General features: G+C 29.4%; 1 protein-coding gene across 1 annotated transcript in view; it reads right to left on the bottom strand.

The window, feature by feature from the left end:
* The window catches only part of LOC111635453 (ATP-dependent RNA helicase A-like), a 75003-nt gene that overhangs the window by 14897 nt on the left and 42903 nt on the right, over positions 1 to 17203 (bottom strand). The window contains 7 exon segments of the mRNA XM_023380415.1: positions 1197 to 1325; positions 2290 to 2457; positions 6160 to 6258; positions 6342 to 6594; positions 12719 to 12830; positions 13088 to 13248; positions 13637 to 13789. Of these exon segments, the coding sequence (XP_023236183.1) occupies positions 1197 to 1325; positions 2290 to 2457; positions 6160 to 6258; positions 6342 to 6594; positions 12719 to 12830; positions 13088 to 13248; positions 13637 to 13789 (1075 nt within the window).

Here is a 17203-nt window from a genome sequence, read left to right as displayed (position 1 = left end):
AAAAATATAGTATTTTTAAAGTTAAAATAAGATTAAACTAATGAAAACCAAAATCGAAGTGGTGGAGAGATACCACGCGCTTCTATATCAATGATGTAATACACGTAACTGAAAATATACACATCTCAACGGAACAGATGATCTCTTGTAGCCAGAGATCAAACCAAATAATAGAATGAATTAACTATGTTTGTCATTAGGATGAAAATATAGTCTGTAGTTTTACTTGTTTTTTAAAAATGAACTGATATATTAATGAGTGAAATTTTGTCTTAATTAAAAAAATTTCATGTCTGCAACATGAATCTATGATCTTCACATTACTCAACCAACATTCTTTACTCACTTGTGCCACACAAAAACAGTGAATAATGAGACCAAGTTTTCATCAAATATACTTGCTTCACTGTTTGTGTAATTAAACTAAATTGATATTTAAATGAACTGTACTAAACCATATCTTTTTTTTTTAGCAAGCCCATTATGGATGGTCTGGTCCACAATTGGGTAGCCAGGTGGCAAGGGACAGAATCCAATATACCCAGACAGACCACCCCAAAAAAATTCCTGGAATTTTTTCAACCCATCCAGATCCAATCCTAGGACCCCCAACAGCAGTAAGCTGCCACCTTAACTGGTCAGCCACCCAGTTGACCAAAAAACCAAACCAGTTCATTAGAATAGCAGATTAACTGTTCTGCTTCTGGTTGCAAGACAGTCAAAACTGGTGATCTATTTTCAATGCAATACAGAAAATATGATTTATAATTTTTGTTTAATTTTTGTAAAAATTTATTTATTCAGTTTTTATAATTTTTCTGAACTGATTAGATTTTAATAGATATTAGACAGGACTTACTCTTATTCCTTCAGTATTTTGGAAAATAAAAGATAATTTTTTGATTATGACAGACCTATCAGAGCCACATGGAATACAGTGTATATGGTTATTAAGTTTTGACAGTTGCAGAACAACTGTTTCTATTAATTACACCATTATTTAAGTAGATTGTAATAATGAAAATATAATAAAATATATTTATCAATATTTTTTATGTTTTTATTTTTTAATGTGATTATATTTTACTATCAGAAGACAGACAGAATTTATTTACATTTTCTCATTTTAAGTATCTAAAACTTATGTTAATTCATATTAATTTATCATCTTTAACATTAGATTAAAAAATGAATAAGAATATTTCATACCATCTATCTAATTGAACAACTCCATTTACCAATTCTATCCTATTACAACCAAACAATAGAAGATGAAGAGGTGTCACCATAGTCATTTGTTTACAAGAAACCGCTCTGGTACGAATCTAGAATATAAAATATATAGGTTTAATTAAAATTTAATGTCAAAGTAAATTTAAATTTATATAAAAATATATTAAAAAATTTTAAAATAATATACCAAGTTTTACAATAACATTGATTTTTAATGTTTACAACTCAAGTTAAAAATCAAATTACATTGGAAATGATGTTAATAGTAAGAGAACTTTTGCATTCATTCACTAACTATCTAATCAAAAAGTACTTTTAGCATTATTATTTACACAGAATTATTATACGTATACAGAATTCCTACTTAAATTTTTGTTTTAATTTCTACGAATTTCCCTGACCCTCGCATCCATTACATTATGACGTACTGACAAAACAAAACAGCATTTAATTTACTATGCACTTATGCTAATGCTTCTCCAACTTTTTAATTATTTATTTTTCTAATTAACAATTACATATTTTTTATAATTGCCAAATTATTAAAACTAAAAATAAAATGTTTTATTAAATTAAGTAGTTTATTCTATTATTAATCCACAACCACAAATCTACATGATTTTGAAAAAAGCCATTATTTATTAAATTTATCCCATAATAAGTTTCCTGAACTTTATAAAATATTAATAAACTTGAAAAATGATAAATAATACCATTTAAATTAAAATTATTTATCATTTTTTGTATTTTGTAAATTTTTGGGGAATTTTGTCTTGAAAATATTCAGCACCCCTTTTCATAAGTTTGTGTTGCACCACATTACTTCTTGCTGCCTGTAGACAGTTACACTTAGTCAAGTATATTGTCAGCAAAAAGAAACCAAGGAGGAAAATTCCCTGACTTTTTCTGAACACCAATGAAAATACCCAATTTTTCCTGACTTTCCAGGTGCATAGGAACCCTGCATATAATTTTACAGCTAGTGAAGTTAAAAATAAAAGTACGTACATGGATAAAATAATTTTATAAATTTTTCTCAACAAAAAATAATCTTACCTTTTCTCCAAAAACAAAAAATGGACTAGGAAAAGAACTGGGAAGATTTGTGCAATTCACTGACGATTTATGAATTAAAGCTGCTTTTCCTTCTGTAGTAAGAACTTTCCTTTTCTCTTTATGATAGCAGACATTAGGATAATATCCCATTACCAGTAAAGCAACCAACTGTAATGATTAATTTTATAAATAAAATACACTGTATGTAATATATTAGCCTGAATATAATGCAATATTATAATTTTAAACTTAGAAATCTGTCTGCTTATTATCTGAAATTTTTAACATTGATTATTATTGCTTTTGTATAGATAATGATGTTTGTATTTTTCATAGTATTTAAAATTACGAATTGAAAATATTTAAACAGGATAAAAATGTTTCAAAAACTATTTTATTCCATTCTTCCTTATTTACCACAAGTTTTAAATGAAATAAATGCCATCTAAATTTGGTTATACATTTTAAAAAATTATTCTAAGACTGACTTCATTCATATATTATTGAAATAAATAATGTAATTTCTTGCAGATAATCCAACAGGATACACCTTAAAGAAACTTGTTAGAACATGAAAAATACCTTTGCATAATTGCACTGGATAACTTATAACTGATTCATTGAGAGCAGTTTAAACATTAATAAAGTCTTGTTTCTCTATTTCATTACATCATAAATGCAATTATTAAAAAAAGAAGAAATAAATAAAAAATGGGAATACTGAGAGGAAATCTAACCCTTGTGTGGCCAAGATACAAATGACAGAATATCATCATCATCCAATCAAAAATATTTTATCCCTTGGAAATCAACTTGTTTAAAGCAAAGACACACCTCATATAATAAAATAGTCAAAGCAGAGAGACAAAGATGTTTTCTGAACAGAAAATGAACTTTAATAAATTAAACAAACAATTATTTTATTATGACATTGTCACAATGCTGGGCTACAATTTTTAATCATATTTTTAATTTATTTATTTTAAAATATATGCTCTCCACTTTCAAATTAGCAGTGTTTTGCCCCTGTACATCATACTTTTACTTTAGCAATTGAATCATGCCAGTCATGTATCGAACTTCTTTGATAAAAAAATTTTTTAATTCAAATTACACAATTTCCAGTTTGCATTGGTAGTTCATATATATCTAACTCCATTCTTGAGATTAAGGAAAGACAGACAAATGGATGGATGACAGTGGGAATTTATAGGTCTACAATATTTCAACTTCAGCCCAATAACAGAAAAAAAGAAAATTATTTATTACCAAAAAAGAGCTAAAAACAGAGTTCAACACTACTCATCATCTCTGTTTCTGCATGCAGCATAAGCCAATTAGAACAATCATTTGCAAATATCATTCAAACATCACCAGGATCATTATATTATTCAAATAATGTGGCAGAAAAGAGGACACTATGCAACACAACCAATTTATAAATATTTTTTGATGTAAGAAAACATTCTAAATTGTACTATAAAACTCAAAAATTATAAGAATCATTGCTATAACTAAGCAAATAATCATATTTATTTTATAACTTTACATTTATAGATGCCATTATTTTATTTAACTGTCTAAATGTATCGTTGTTCAGGAAAAGGATACTGAAGAGTGACAGAAATGTGTTTTCTGCTATAAATATTTTTAAGCAGGAAACATCCAATGTATTCCTACCTTCAGTCTATCCAACAGAATGTCTCAATTACTGTTTAGAAAGTGTTACACAAAAATATATCAGTTTAATTAACATAAAACTAATTTCTAAAAGTTTAGAAAATGAATAAAATTAAAATTGTGCAATTATATTAGCCTATTCTTTTAAATGTATATAATTGTTTTTAGCAATGAAAAGAGCAGAATTTATAGCTTATTATGATGATGCCATATCATAGGTTAACTACCAAAGTTCTCTAAAATGATATTATATAGAGATAATCAAAAGAAATTTATCAGCTTTTAAGATATATATTCAAACAAGAATGTCTAATAATATCAATTAAAGCATGGATGGAACGTAAAAAAACTGCATGAGAGAGAACTAACAACAAGATATAAGTATACATGACTTTGGGGTTTCAAAAGAAAGAGGAAAAAAATTGCAATTGCAGAAGAATATGTCTGCAGTACCCTTAGAAAACACAAAATATTTTTATATTTTCTAAAACTGATCTTAGTAACAGACAAAAAGGCTATTTAATGCATTTATAATTGCAATTTTAAAAATGGCATATAACCTTCATTTTCTTTCAAACTGCTTTTTAAACAAATAATCTATGGGTTAACAGCACAAAATTACAGTACTATAAATTATTATTTAATTAAACATATGTAAAATAAAATAAGTTTTTATTAACTTATTGCATATTTCCAAGGAAGAAATCCAAGCATTAAAATTATCATTATATCATTAGGATTTTGATATTAAAATAAGTTGGATAAATACTGTACACTTATGAAAAGAATGACAATTATAGTAAGAAAATATTCTAAAATCTATAAAGTATGTAAGAAAGAAAAAATAATCATTGGCTTTAAACCAAAACAATAATATTTTTGTTTATAATGCCAATACAACAATTGGTATAATTTAAACAGAGTAAATATTAACTTTAGAATGATCAAACTTGAAAACATTCAACGCAATTATACATAATGTGGTTAATCTAGTCAAACCTCATGAACTGATTTCAAACAAATCAGTTCATAAACAGAATTTCAAATTCATAATTGCACCAGTTGATGAACAAGCTACTTGACAAAAACTGGCCACAGATTAGAGAGACAGATGGTCAACTCCTGTACAGTACTTCTTATATTAAAGAAAGTCAACAGTTGACCAACCAAGACAGGACTACTGTGTGACCATAGGGTTGGCACCTCTTTAGTGCCTTGTCAGAACTGACACCATCGTGTCCCAACATAACGATTTTGCTCGGCTAAGAGGTCAGCAGATCACAGGAATGCGTCATTTTCACCATTGAGAAAGTGTAAATGGAGATTTTCTCAGGTAGCCGATGACAATAATTATCGAATAGAACAAGTGTGATGAAATTGATGACTGATTTGTGTTAAAGTTAAATTCTCACATTTCCCTGTACTTCCTATATTAAAGAAAGTCAACAGCCTGACCAAGACAGGACTACTGATTCAAAAATTAGTGGCGCTGAGTGGCATCACAACAGAAATCATCAATGACATTGCTATTTAAATTACATTTCAGTGCACTTGCAGGAAATTTATTACTTCTGTTTTTTGGTACACACTGTAGAAGAATTTAAATTAATTGATTAAAACCACATTAATTGGCATTCATGTAGTGTAAATTTCATCCAAGAATTCATGTGTAAAGGATAAAATGAATGAAACTGTCTTTCTTATTTATAACTTTATTCCATTGGTATGTTAGAACATACCAATGGAATAAAGAATGCATTAATAAATAATAGAACACATTGCATTTCTAAGCATTTTTAAGAATGAAATACTGCTAAGGTAAAAAAGACTTTATTTTGGGGTCAGTAAAGGATTAATCCATTTTATATTGTTTCTTATGGGAAGATTTGTTTAGGTTTTCAAACAACTTTTAGGAATGAATTAGGTTTGAAAACCGAGATTTGACTGTTTAAAAATTTAACCAATTCAAAAATATTCATTAGATTTAAAACAAATTTGTTACAATAGCATCTTTTATATTCATAGTTTCATCATAAGGTACCTGAAAATATTTATTCTATGAATTTAAAATAGTACCTGCTTCTTATACTAATAGAATTTATAATTGCTGCTTAGAATTAAGACTAAAACTTAAAAAAGAAATTTTATATCAACATCAATAAAGAAACAAATAAAAATGTTAACACTTACCATGTCAAGTTTTGCATCAGGACCATTAAAAACATAATACTGTTCGGCAGTACTACCTTCAGGAAAACCAGCAGATGATAATAATTCTTTCAATTGATTCTACAAAAATATATATTATTACATACATACATATAATTCATTACTGCATAACTTAAATATAAATAAAAAAAAGTGAAAATTACCTTTGCATCATAAGTTACTCTTAAAGTTGGAAGAGATAAAGAATATTGTTCACAAAATGCCATTTCTGCTTGTTCACCTTGCATATGAGACTCTTCCCACTGAATAAATGCATTTAACATAGTTACATGATCACTCCATCTATCTCCACAAAAACGTCGATGTACCCAGGCCAATCTCTTTGGAAAAGGTGTATCAAAAGGTTCAGGAAATGTACTGCTGTGGGCTGCTATTGTGCATAAAGGATCGCCCAGTCTAAAAATTCATTAAAAATAATTGGTTTTTTTAAATATAAATCATAAATATGAAAAACAGTCAAATTTAATCCTAATTGATAATTAAAACTAAAAAATTTATTTAGACTATTGAATTATTTAAGTTTTAAACAAATGTTAATTTGTTTAAAACTTAAATTCAGAAATTTTTTAAAACTGATTTATGAAAAGTACTGTTTGCCAATACAGTGGAACCCCGGTTAACGAACGTCCTGGTTAACGACCAAATCGGTTAACGAACTTTTATTTTGCAAAAATTTTGTCTCGGATAACGAACGTAACGGTATTTTGTGTCAAATTTTAGTTGGTGTTAGGCATGCGCGAGTTAAGCATTGCTTTTCCGAGTGTTTGTACTATACTTCTTTTTTCAGTTTGTGATTTATATATTTAATCAATATGGCATCCAAGAAAGAAAAAAGTCATAGTGGCAACAGAAAACGCCAACACGCTATCGCATTTGAGAAAAATTTTGATTAAAAGAATAAGACAATCAACTTTAGATCAATTTCTTGTTCCTTACAGAAAGGGTTTGTTTGTTTGTTAAGTTATGGCAACGCAACACTTGGGCGATCTGCCTAGGGGGAATGCCTTCTGGGAGGTGTTTTTAAGGAAAACTGGCCCCTATTTAGGCGTTACAGACGTGGAGAAAACCCGGAAAACTCCACGTGGCCAGCCCGTCTGAGCGAGGTGCGAACCCACGAACGAACTCCCCGTGTTCAAGGTACGAAGACCACTTAGCCACTGGTGGGTTTTTTTTCCGAAAGAGACTTCGACTCGAAGAATCTTCCGATGAAGTGCTACCCGTTATTTTTTTGGAGGGGATTCCCCTTCTAAGCATTAAGGTTCGTATATCTCCACTTTTCTGCCACCAACTACAACAAACGAAGGTATGTACAGTGCTATTTTATTAAACAAAGTTTACATGTTTGTTGCTGTAATGATAGATACTACGTTTTCCTACATTTTCATCAAAGAAAATTACTGTATATTACAAATAAAATCACAAAAATTTCGGAGACTAGAACAGATTAATTGCATTTGCATTAATTTCTATGGGAAAAATTGCTTCGGTTAACGAACAATTCAGTTAACGAACGGAGTCGCGGAACGGATTAAGTTCGTTAACCGGGGTTCCACTGTACTTATTATATATAATTTCTCTAGAATGTTAAAAATAATAACTAATACATAAAATCATCATATCTATGAAAACAGTGTGTGTGGTTTTTATAATAAAAATTGAAAAACTGCAGAAATTTTTATATGATTTATTCATTAAAATAAGCACCTTCACAATTTATAACTCTTTCCTAATGAGATACAAGTTTGTAAGTACCACTTTTATAAAAACATTTTGTCTTTAGAAGTAAAAATCTAGCAATCTATGCTTCAATCTGAAATTATCTGTTTCATATGTGATCATTTAGTATCAAGAAAAGCTGATAATCACTTGGAGAAATATCAAAAAAATATGAAGAATACTGTGAAAAGTTTTGCAGTATGTCTAGTGCTGTCCTATAAAAATAGCACTCTCCTAGTCTGGACTGTTTCTGAAGTAACAATCTTGCACACAGTCAAGTTGCATCAAGTAGATCTCAACTGAAACTGTTTGACCTATGACAAAAAAAAAACCCTCTAAACTCAGTGGATGAAGCAGTGCCTTTGAAGTGTGCAGTACTGGATAATTTGGCAAGAATCAACAATAAGCTTACTACCTGTTAGAGTACATAATCCATTTTTCATCACAAATGAACAAGCAATCCAAAAATGGCTCATTTTTTATGACACAAAAAAGTAAAGAACAAATTGATAGTCTTTGAAGTTTATTGTCACCTGATATTGCTTGTGGAATCCATTTGCTTAGTTTCCATAATTTTTCCAGTTGATACAAATGTAAATGAAGTGTTTCATCATTTATGTTAAATATTTTTAACATGATAAATAGTCACTGACATGTTAATCTAGAATCATTTCCAACAACAGCATGTAATTCTTCATTATCAATTCTGAACTTTCATACTTCTTCGTGATTCATCATTTAAACATTTTAAACCATTTCTGTTCAGTGCCTTCTGATATAACATCTTTTCCAAATGCCATATATACTTTGCAATTCTTCTGCTGCCTTCAAACTGAGTTTAAACTCATAAAGCGAGCAAATTACATCAGATTTAACTGACATTTCAAAAGTATCTCATAAAAATTGTACACACCAAAGTAAAGTGCACCAACTGATTGATTTGAATCTGTGCTTTATGACACACACAAGTCGCTGCGACAAACTCTGCCAAAAGCCATGCAAACTTATTTGGTTACTTTATAATTCAATTTTACAATATAAACATACCTCCAAGTCCAATAGTTAAATTTAAGTCAAATGATTGCAAAATTAGCTCAGGCTATATTAGTGCTACTATTAATAATTAAATGCTATGTAATTTGGCTTAGAGGTAGACTTTAGGTACTATCTCTTACTAAATTTAATAATTATAATTAAATTAATAATTTATTAATTAATTTAGAAGGTTCTTGAAGAAAAGAATTGGTCCAAAGTGAGACTGAAACCAACAACTACTGCTTACTTTGCAGATGCATTGCCAGTTAAATTAATATTTCTGAGTATGAAGATCAGATAGAGTTCAGACTAGCCTAACTGGCAATGCATCCACATGGTAAGTGGCAGTTGAGAATTTCAGTCTCACTCTGGGTCAATTTTTTCTTCCAGAATCTTCTAATTAATAAAATATTAATTTAATTATAATTATTAAATTTAGTACAAGATAGTACCTAACACCTATCTCTAGACAAATTACATAGCATTTAATTATTAATAGCAGTTGTAATATAGCCTGATCAAATCTGGCAATCATTTGACTTTAATTTTAAGATAATAATGTAAGTATTCATTTGTGGTGTAATAATATTGATGTTATCAAGTGTCAAACATGATTCAGTATTCTAATACTTTATAGAATGTTTATGGTTCAGAAGTTATGGATTAGTTAACAGAGTTATACTGTATATCACCAATGTTACATCATCTACTCACATTCATATCCTTAGTGGGGCTCTTGAGAGCACTTACTCTGAGGGCATGGATAGCAATTAGCTTTCCCTTGCTTTGTTTCAACTGTTGGTATATAGCTGCCTTTCAATTTTGTATTTTAATTCTTATTTTATGTCTTCTTTTTTCAGTCTAAATTTGATTAGTCCTAGTTGTAAGTTAGATTAGGGAGGGTCTCTTAACTTGGTTTCTGGTTAGGTTATGATAGGTTAGATTAAATTAGATTAGGGTATGTTAGCTTTAGTCATCTGATTAGGTCCGTCTTAGGTTATGGTAGGTTAGTTTAGTTAGTAAATTAACATTTAAAAATAAAAAACAAAATAAAATAAAATAAAAATTAAAAAATTGAGGGTCTTGCTCATTTGTCTGTGTCAGTCTGTTCACCTTGTCTAGTTTGTCATTGTGTTCGTTTGCTTTTCACGTTGTCTTCTAGCTGTTAAGTAGTATTAAGATTTGCAATCGCATTCAGTTTTATTAGTTTTAAGTAGATATAAGTCTTCCTACTAACAGCCACATGGCACTAACTTCTACACTTAGCTATTCGTGGCAGCAATCAATTATTGGTGTTCGCTACACTCAGGTTTCCTTTTAGACCTTTCGGGGGACTATGACCTTGCAGCTCTACATTTCTCTACTGCCTATCTCCTCTACCTCCTTCTTTCCCCCTTCCCTTATCCTCTTTTCCACCAGCTAAACACTTTGTGTACAGCCAATGTCTTTCTTGTATGCATGTAAATTTTGTCTCTATTTTTCTAACAAATTTTTTTCTTGCTATGTATTATTTATATAAATAATGTTTGTGGCATTACATGAAGACAGCATATACAAAGCTACTGTTTGTTAACAGCCATATTAATTAAGAGTTAAAACAAACTTTTCATTTAATCACTCAGTAGTTGAACAGTAAAGAAACTATAGTTTGAATTTTGAAACTAATTCCAATAAAGTTTTAAATTTAGAATCATACATTGATAGCCAAAAACTAATTCTCTTATCTTGCAATTAGAATATAAAGATCTGTTTAATGCTTAAGCCATGTTATTAACAATGAAAAGTCATCAAAGAATAAAACAAAAATTCATTTAAAATAATTTTCTGTAAATGAGAAAGAATGTGCAAACGTGCATTTTCAAAGAAATTAAGATAAATTGTAATAATAATATATGCAATTCAGAGATTAAGAAATGGATTACAGTAGAGCGCTGTTTATCCGAAAGTTGGTTATCTGAAACATCAGTTATCCGAAAGAATTCCAGTCGGCAAATTTAAATTTTTGCTAGTGCTGTGGCGCTGCAATCTTTGGCTATATCTTGGGCTACTCCAATATTTTTTTTGTTGATGTGTGTTTTAGCTGGCAGCATTGGCACTTTTGTGTTGTGTTTTTCTGAGGACTGTGTGTCATGCTGAATTGAACGTTTTCGATACTAGATTAACTTCTAAAGTATAATTTTTTTTTGTTTTTATATTTTTCAATATATTTATTTTATTTGTACAAAATAAAAATAAAAAAAACAATTTTTAACAATACAATAGCCATGATTATTATTTTAAAAAGTTTTCATTAGGCTTAACATTGACAAAAATTCAATGCAAAGCGACATGCAACGGAGAAAAATTTCAACATGGGATAGGTTAATATATTTTTTTGTACATAATTGGTTATCCAAAAAATAAGTTATCCGAACAACCCAGTCCCCAATTGATTCAGATAGACGACACTCTACTGTATAATGAATAACAGTATTAAAACTACAAATATCAAATATATTGCATTATAATAAAAATATAAAACATGCATTATATAAGTGCAATTAATAAATAATAAAAATATTAATAGAATTTTTAAATTACATACATCAGTGGTTCTCAAACTTTACATTCCTAAAAATTATTTCAGATCCTCAAAGAGCTTCTGTATCTGTGGACTCTACTTATTGATGTTTACTGTATTAAAAGACTTGCTAAACACAAAAATTTTTTTAAAAAGAAGAATCACTATTTTTTTTTAATTTTATTTATTAAAGAAAAATAATATTTTTGTTTATTTAATAAATTTATTTATTTTCAAATATATTATTCAAAAATTTATCATCACTATTTTTGAAAAAATAGTGATAAATAAATAAATAATTCTATACTAATAAATAAATTATTTTTTTTTGGTAAAAAGAACATTATATTTTTGCAAAGTTCTTTAATATCTAGCTTAACAGAAAACAGCTGGATGCATATCCATTTCTGTATTTAATCTATTCAGATATTTTTGTTTATTTGAAATTCATAAAGAAAATTCACTTCAGAGACATACAGCAATGGAAAATAAATGCATATTTTAACAGCTTTTTCTGATAATTGTAGAAATTCTATTTTAATACTACATCAAAATGTTAGAATAGTAGTTCTTCAAAAATTTAATGTAAGGTGAAATCTAAATGAGCTTTATATATCCATATACATTTTTGTATTAAAATTGATAAATCTATTTTGCATTTTATATGAATCTTTTAATCATGTATAAGGCTCAGAATAACCATATTTTTCTACCAATCATTCTCTCAAGTAAGATTAATGTTCCATAAAAACAACTACTATATAGCTAGTAGTTCAAACAATAAAACAAATAGTTTCTCAAAAAAAACCATTACACAATAGTGGTTGTACAGCAGTAATGTTTTATGAGTGCTTCCCATTCATAACATAGAATAAAAGTTTTGGCCAAAATAATGTTGCTTCTATGCACCAAAAGTATGAGAAACTCAGATATACTATTTCTTATTACAAAGTTCATAAACAGTCATTTAAGTATTTTCATTCTCAGTTTCTTGCTCCATTCAAGTTTTTATTGTATGATTTCTACAGAGCTACTTTAAAATAAAGTAATTTTATCCAGGAAATCTTTAATTTTAATATCTTCTATATAATAATCTTTTTTATAAACATAATTTTTTCCTCAGTTCTTCTGAAAAGGGGTGAAGAATCCCAGAGTTCCAACTTTGAGAAACACTGATGTATACAAATGATTTAAAGAAATAATACATACGAAAATATGCAAGCTAAAATAATCATCTTCCCTAAACGTGGTTCAATTGGCATACGAGCTAGTATTCTTCCTAAAGGTGTCAATTCACTATTATTATCCAATGCACCCATATCTGAAAAATTTTTTAAATAATTTAAATAATAATAATTTATATGAAGTTGATCTGTATAGAACAGAAAACTTTTAATTTCTCATTTATTTCATATTAAAAAAATCTTTCATTATAGTTGCTAAAATATTTAAATGTTATTTAAAAATCACACTTTTAAAAAATTATTCTTTTCTTTACATGTAAACAATTATATTAACATTTTGGTGAACTCCAAAATTTTTTAATTTATTCATCAAATATAATCATTACTATTTTACCCTTCAACAAAACTTCCGATTCAATAACTGCATCAATTGGAGGTGGTTCTAAGCATTTAGCTAAAAATCTGCCAATATCACCTAATCGTAATAATTTTATTGCCAAAGAAATTTCATGTAAAGGTGTTCGAAATATTTCTGGAGTAGTATAATTTTCAAGCCTGTAAAATTAAAAATATCTAAATCAATCTTTATAATAATAAAATCGAAAATAAATTTATTTACAATAACACATATTGTAAATATAAAAGTAAAAAAAAAAATAAAAGAACACACATTATGATATATGCACATGTCATTTTTTAAGTATCTATTTAAGTAAGCTAAAAAACTAAAAAACCATTATTAACTTATTGCTATTATAAGCTAATTACAAATTCAGTCAATATTAAACAAAGTTAAAAACTTTAGAAGTAGATATACTAATTGTGACTTTAACTAATCATTAGTCACTTTAAAAATTTAACAACAAATTATTGTAAATACTACCATAAGTGAATTTGGGTAAAAAATTAAATAAGCATATATTACATTATAAAATGTTCTTACTTTTCAAATCTTGCACGACTACATAAATGAAAACAAAATCCAGGACGAACACGACCAGCTCTTCCTCTTCGCTGTTCTAAATTTGTTTTTGATGCCCAGACAGTAGCATAATTGGTCATATTATTATGAGATGTAAAAAGTTTCATCTTAGCTCTAAAAATAAATTATACATTTTTAAACTTTCAATATTTTTGTCACTCTAAATCTAATTAATAAATTTAATTCAAAAGTGGCATAAATATAAACACATTAATAATTTTCACTTTTTTGTAGTGAAATGAAAATCTATGAATTCCAATTCTAGCAATAAGTTGCTTAACTTTCCTGGCAACATTTGCTAGTGCCATCTGCTATATTTTATATTTTTAATTATTATAAAACTAGCAGATAAGCATGGTGTGCTCGNGTAAAAAGTTTCATCTTAGCTCTAAAAATAAATTATACATTTTTAAACTTTCAATATTTTTGTCACTCTAAATCTAATTAATAAATTTAATTCAAAAGTGGCATAAATATAAAAACATTAATAATTTTCACTTTTTTGTAGTAAAATGAAGATCTATGAATTCCAATTCTAGCAACAAGTTGCTTAACTTTCCTGGCAACATTTGCTAGTGCCATCTGCTATATTTTATATTTTTAATTATTATAAAACTAGCAGATAAGCATGGTGTGCTCGGGGAAAAAGTAACAATAGTGAAGATTAAGATTATTACATTATAGCCAATCTTATCCATTTTCACAGAATGCAAGAATTAGGTCCCCCGTTTCCAGACTAATTAGAGAATTTTTAGATGGGTCTAAAAATATGTTTGATTAACCTCAAAAATGCAAAAAACTGCATTTGCGCCTGAATCTTGCACATCGCTTTCTCTTAACTCTTCCATTGTTAAGGAATACACTTCTTTCATCGCCATGTGGTACCCTACTAAAGCGCAGTTAAAAACAAAAAATTGCATCTGAAATAGTACAATAGAAGCCAAGTTCCTTAAAGTAAGCCTTAATCCTTTCCCTCTCCCCTTCAGGGGGGATTTCGAAAAATCCCTTCTTAGTGTATATTTTCATGACGTATCCTAACTGTGTACCAAACTTCAACATTCAACTCCTAACCGTTTGGGCTCTGCACTTATTACTATTAACAACCCATCTTGATTATATTATAAGATGGCAAAAAACTTAATTTTGAAGCTAGGGATGGGTTTTATAAAAAATTGTAAATGTTAATAACAAATAAAAGCATCATTAAGTCCAACCGTACTCAAGATGAGATATATGATCCTCCTTTATCTCCCCATTCCCACAACCATTAACCATCAAAATTTAATAGCATCTATCCTCTTAATACACAAACCTCCTTGCAAAATTTCAGAAATTTCCAACAAAAAGCACAGGAATTAGAATGCAATTATGCAGATGTGACTGAGCGAGAATGTGTGTTGAGAAGAGATGGTGATGTTTCATGCACTATTTCTTGCTCTCATTTATTATGACCATACAGATGAAAGCAAGAAACAGTGCATGAAACATGAGTGTGAAATGTCATCACCTCTTCTTGCCATATATTCTCACTTGCTCATATCTGAATAGTCATACCCTTCCCTTAAGCTTTAAACAGGATGAACAAAACTCTGCCCCACACACATCCATACGTATAGAAAAACCCCCAATTTTTTTTTTGCATTTCTCGGTGTTTCAAGATGTAGAGACCAAAAACATAAAAATCTTGGAGGGGTCATTTTTTGCCCGATCATTATACTTTCCCTCTGTTAACAGGGTGTAACAGGGAAGATAGTCATAACTTTTAAGGAATGATAGAACATGGTAAATGTAAAAAAGTAACAATTGTCGTAATGCAATGAGTGGTTAGAAGCCAAGTGATGCCGCAAAAGGGCACTTGCTGGTGAGAAGAGCAGTGTTTCACACACATCGTCATTTGGAAGTTGCATGGTCACAAGAGATGCAACAGTACAGTAATACTCTGAACTTACGCGATAGGTGAGACCGAGCAATAACCGTGTAAGTTGAATTCGCGTAAGTCGGGGTATAATTTTGCAATTTGTGTAAAATCCAAGTTGGATGTATGTAAGCTAATAAATGTTCTTGTTAATCTTATCTTGTATTTTGATTCGTTCACGGTTACAAGAAATCACCACATAGTCTCTCTCAAGTCTCCATAGATATAACAAACACAGAAATAAATAACACAAAATAAATTGTAGCTACGTGTTGATTCTGCGCAACACGTCCAAACATGTAAGCTGAACAATAGTGTGGGGGGAGTGAGTAATCAAGAGTTGCGTGGCACTCAAACAAAAGACGAATCAACGAGATTTGAAAATCACATAACTCCGGGTTCAAGTAAGTCGGGGTAGCATAAGGTATTACTGTATTTGAATGCTGATAAGGCAGATATGCCTTCTCAGCATTCAAATACAGTAGGCATTTCAAGATGCCTATTTGTTATCCTGAAGAACTTTTCACCAGAATTAGTACCATTAGAACCAATTAGAAGTATATGACATGTTGGATATCTTCCAAAGTGTATGCCAACCACTCCGTCGCCATTGTCATGCATGTATTGCATGATAACAGTGGCAGAGGTCCTGTAATATAGAGATTGTAATCTGGAATGTATTGGTGGTCATTCATTCGAACTGTGGCTACATACCTGTTTTCTTTTTTTTTTTAATATTATTCTGTATAGTTTAGTTTTAATTTAAATTCTATTCTGTAGAATTATCTTTCTTTCCAATTTCTTTGTTCCTTTGTCTCAGACTTCCGAGAACTCGACTCACCCCTAACCCATCAGAAGGAAGGGTTAGAACAATAGACAGCAACAAGGCTGGAGGGAGAAAAGAGACATTCCAGAGATATTCTTAGGCCGGACTCTAACAGAGACGGACATGTGGTAACAGGCTCATAAATTGGAAATCGGCGAGCACTGCAGAAAGGGGCCTTAAGGAACGGATCGTTAGAGAACCCAATCGACAAATCTGGAGGAAAACCCAAAAGGAGCCTGGTTGTTTTAAGAAGAGAACATATGAGTGTGGGAAGCCAAGACGAGGAACTGTGGAGAACAGCCGCCGGAATTTTGGATACCCTTTTGTCCTATGATCCTTCTCATTTCCCCTTTCTTCCTATTCTATCTATTAGTTTTAAGTTAGATTAAGGCTCATGCACGTAAAATAAGTATAATGGTTGGATAGAGGAGTTAACTACCGGTCTACTGTTATATCCGATCACTGAGGATTGTTGGAAACATCTAAAAGGGAACAGCAGGAATCCACACAAAATCTGTATATATATAAATTTTATTGCAAAATTAAATTTGTTTTAATTGGTAAACACATGTATATGTTTTTCCTTTTTGCATTGTACATCTTACAGAACAATTCTTATAAATATGAATCATTATTTCTTGCAAATATCCATGATTAAAATGACTATGTTCTCCATGTTCTTCGTACTTATTGCATTTCAGCATTTACATTTCACATTCTACCATGCATTGTATTATGACAATTGTTACTTTGCCATGTTCTATCAACCCTTAAAAGTTGTGACCAT

The sequence above is a fragment of the Centruroides sculpturatus genome, unplaced genomic scaffold (assembly GCF_000671375.1).
Source record: "Centruroides sculpturatus isolate CEXI.00-Female unplaced genomic scaffold, Cexi_2.0 scaffold368, whole genome shotgun sequence".
NCBI classification, from domain to species: Eukaryota; Metazoa; Arthropoda; class Arachnida; order Scorpiones; family Buthidae; genus Centruroides; species Centruroides sculpturatus.
The sequence above is the reverse complement of the archived record's forward strand: the minus strand, read 5'-3'. Positions and strand labels throughout refer to the sequence as shown.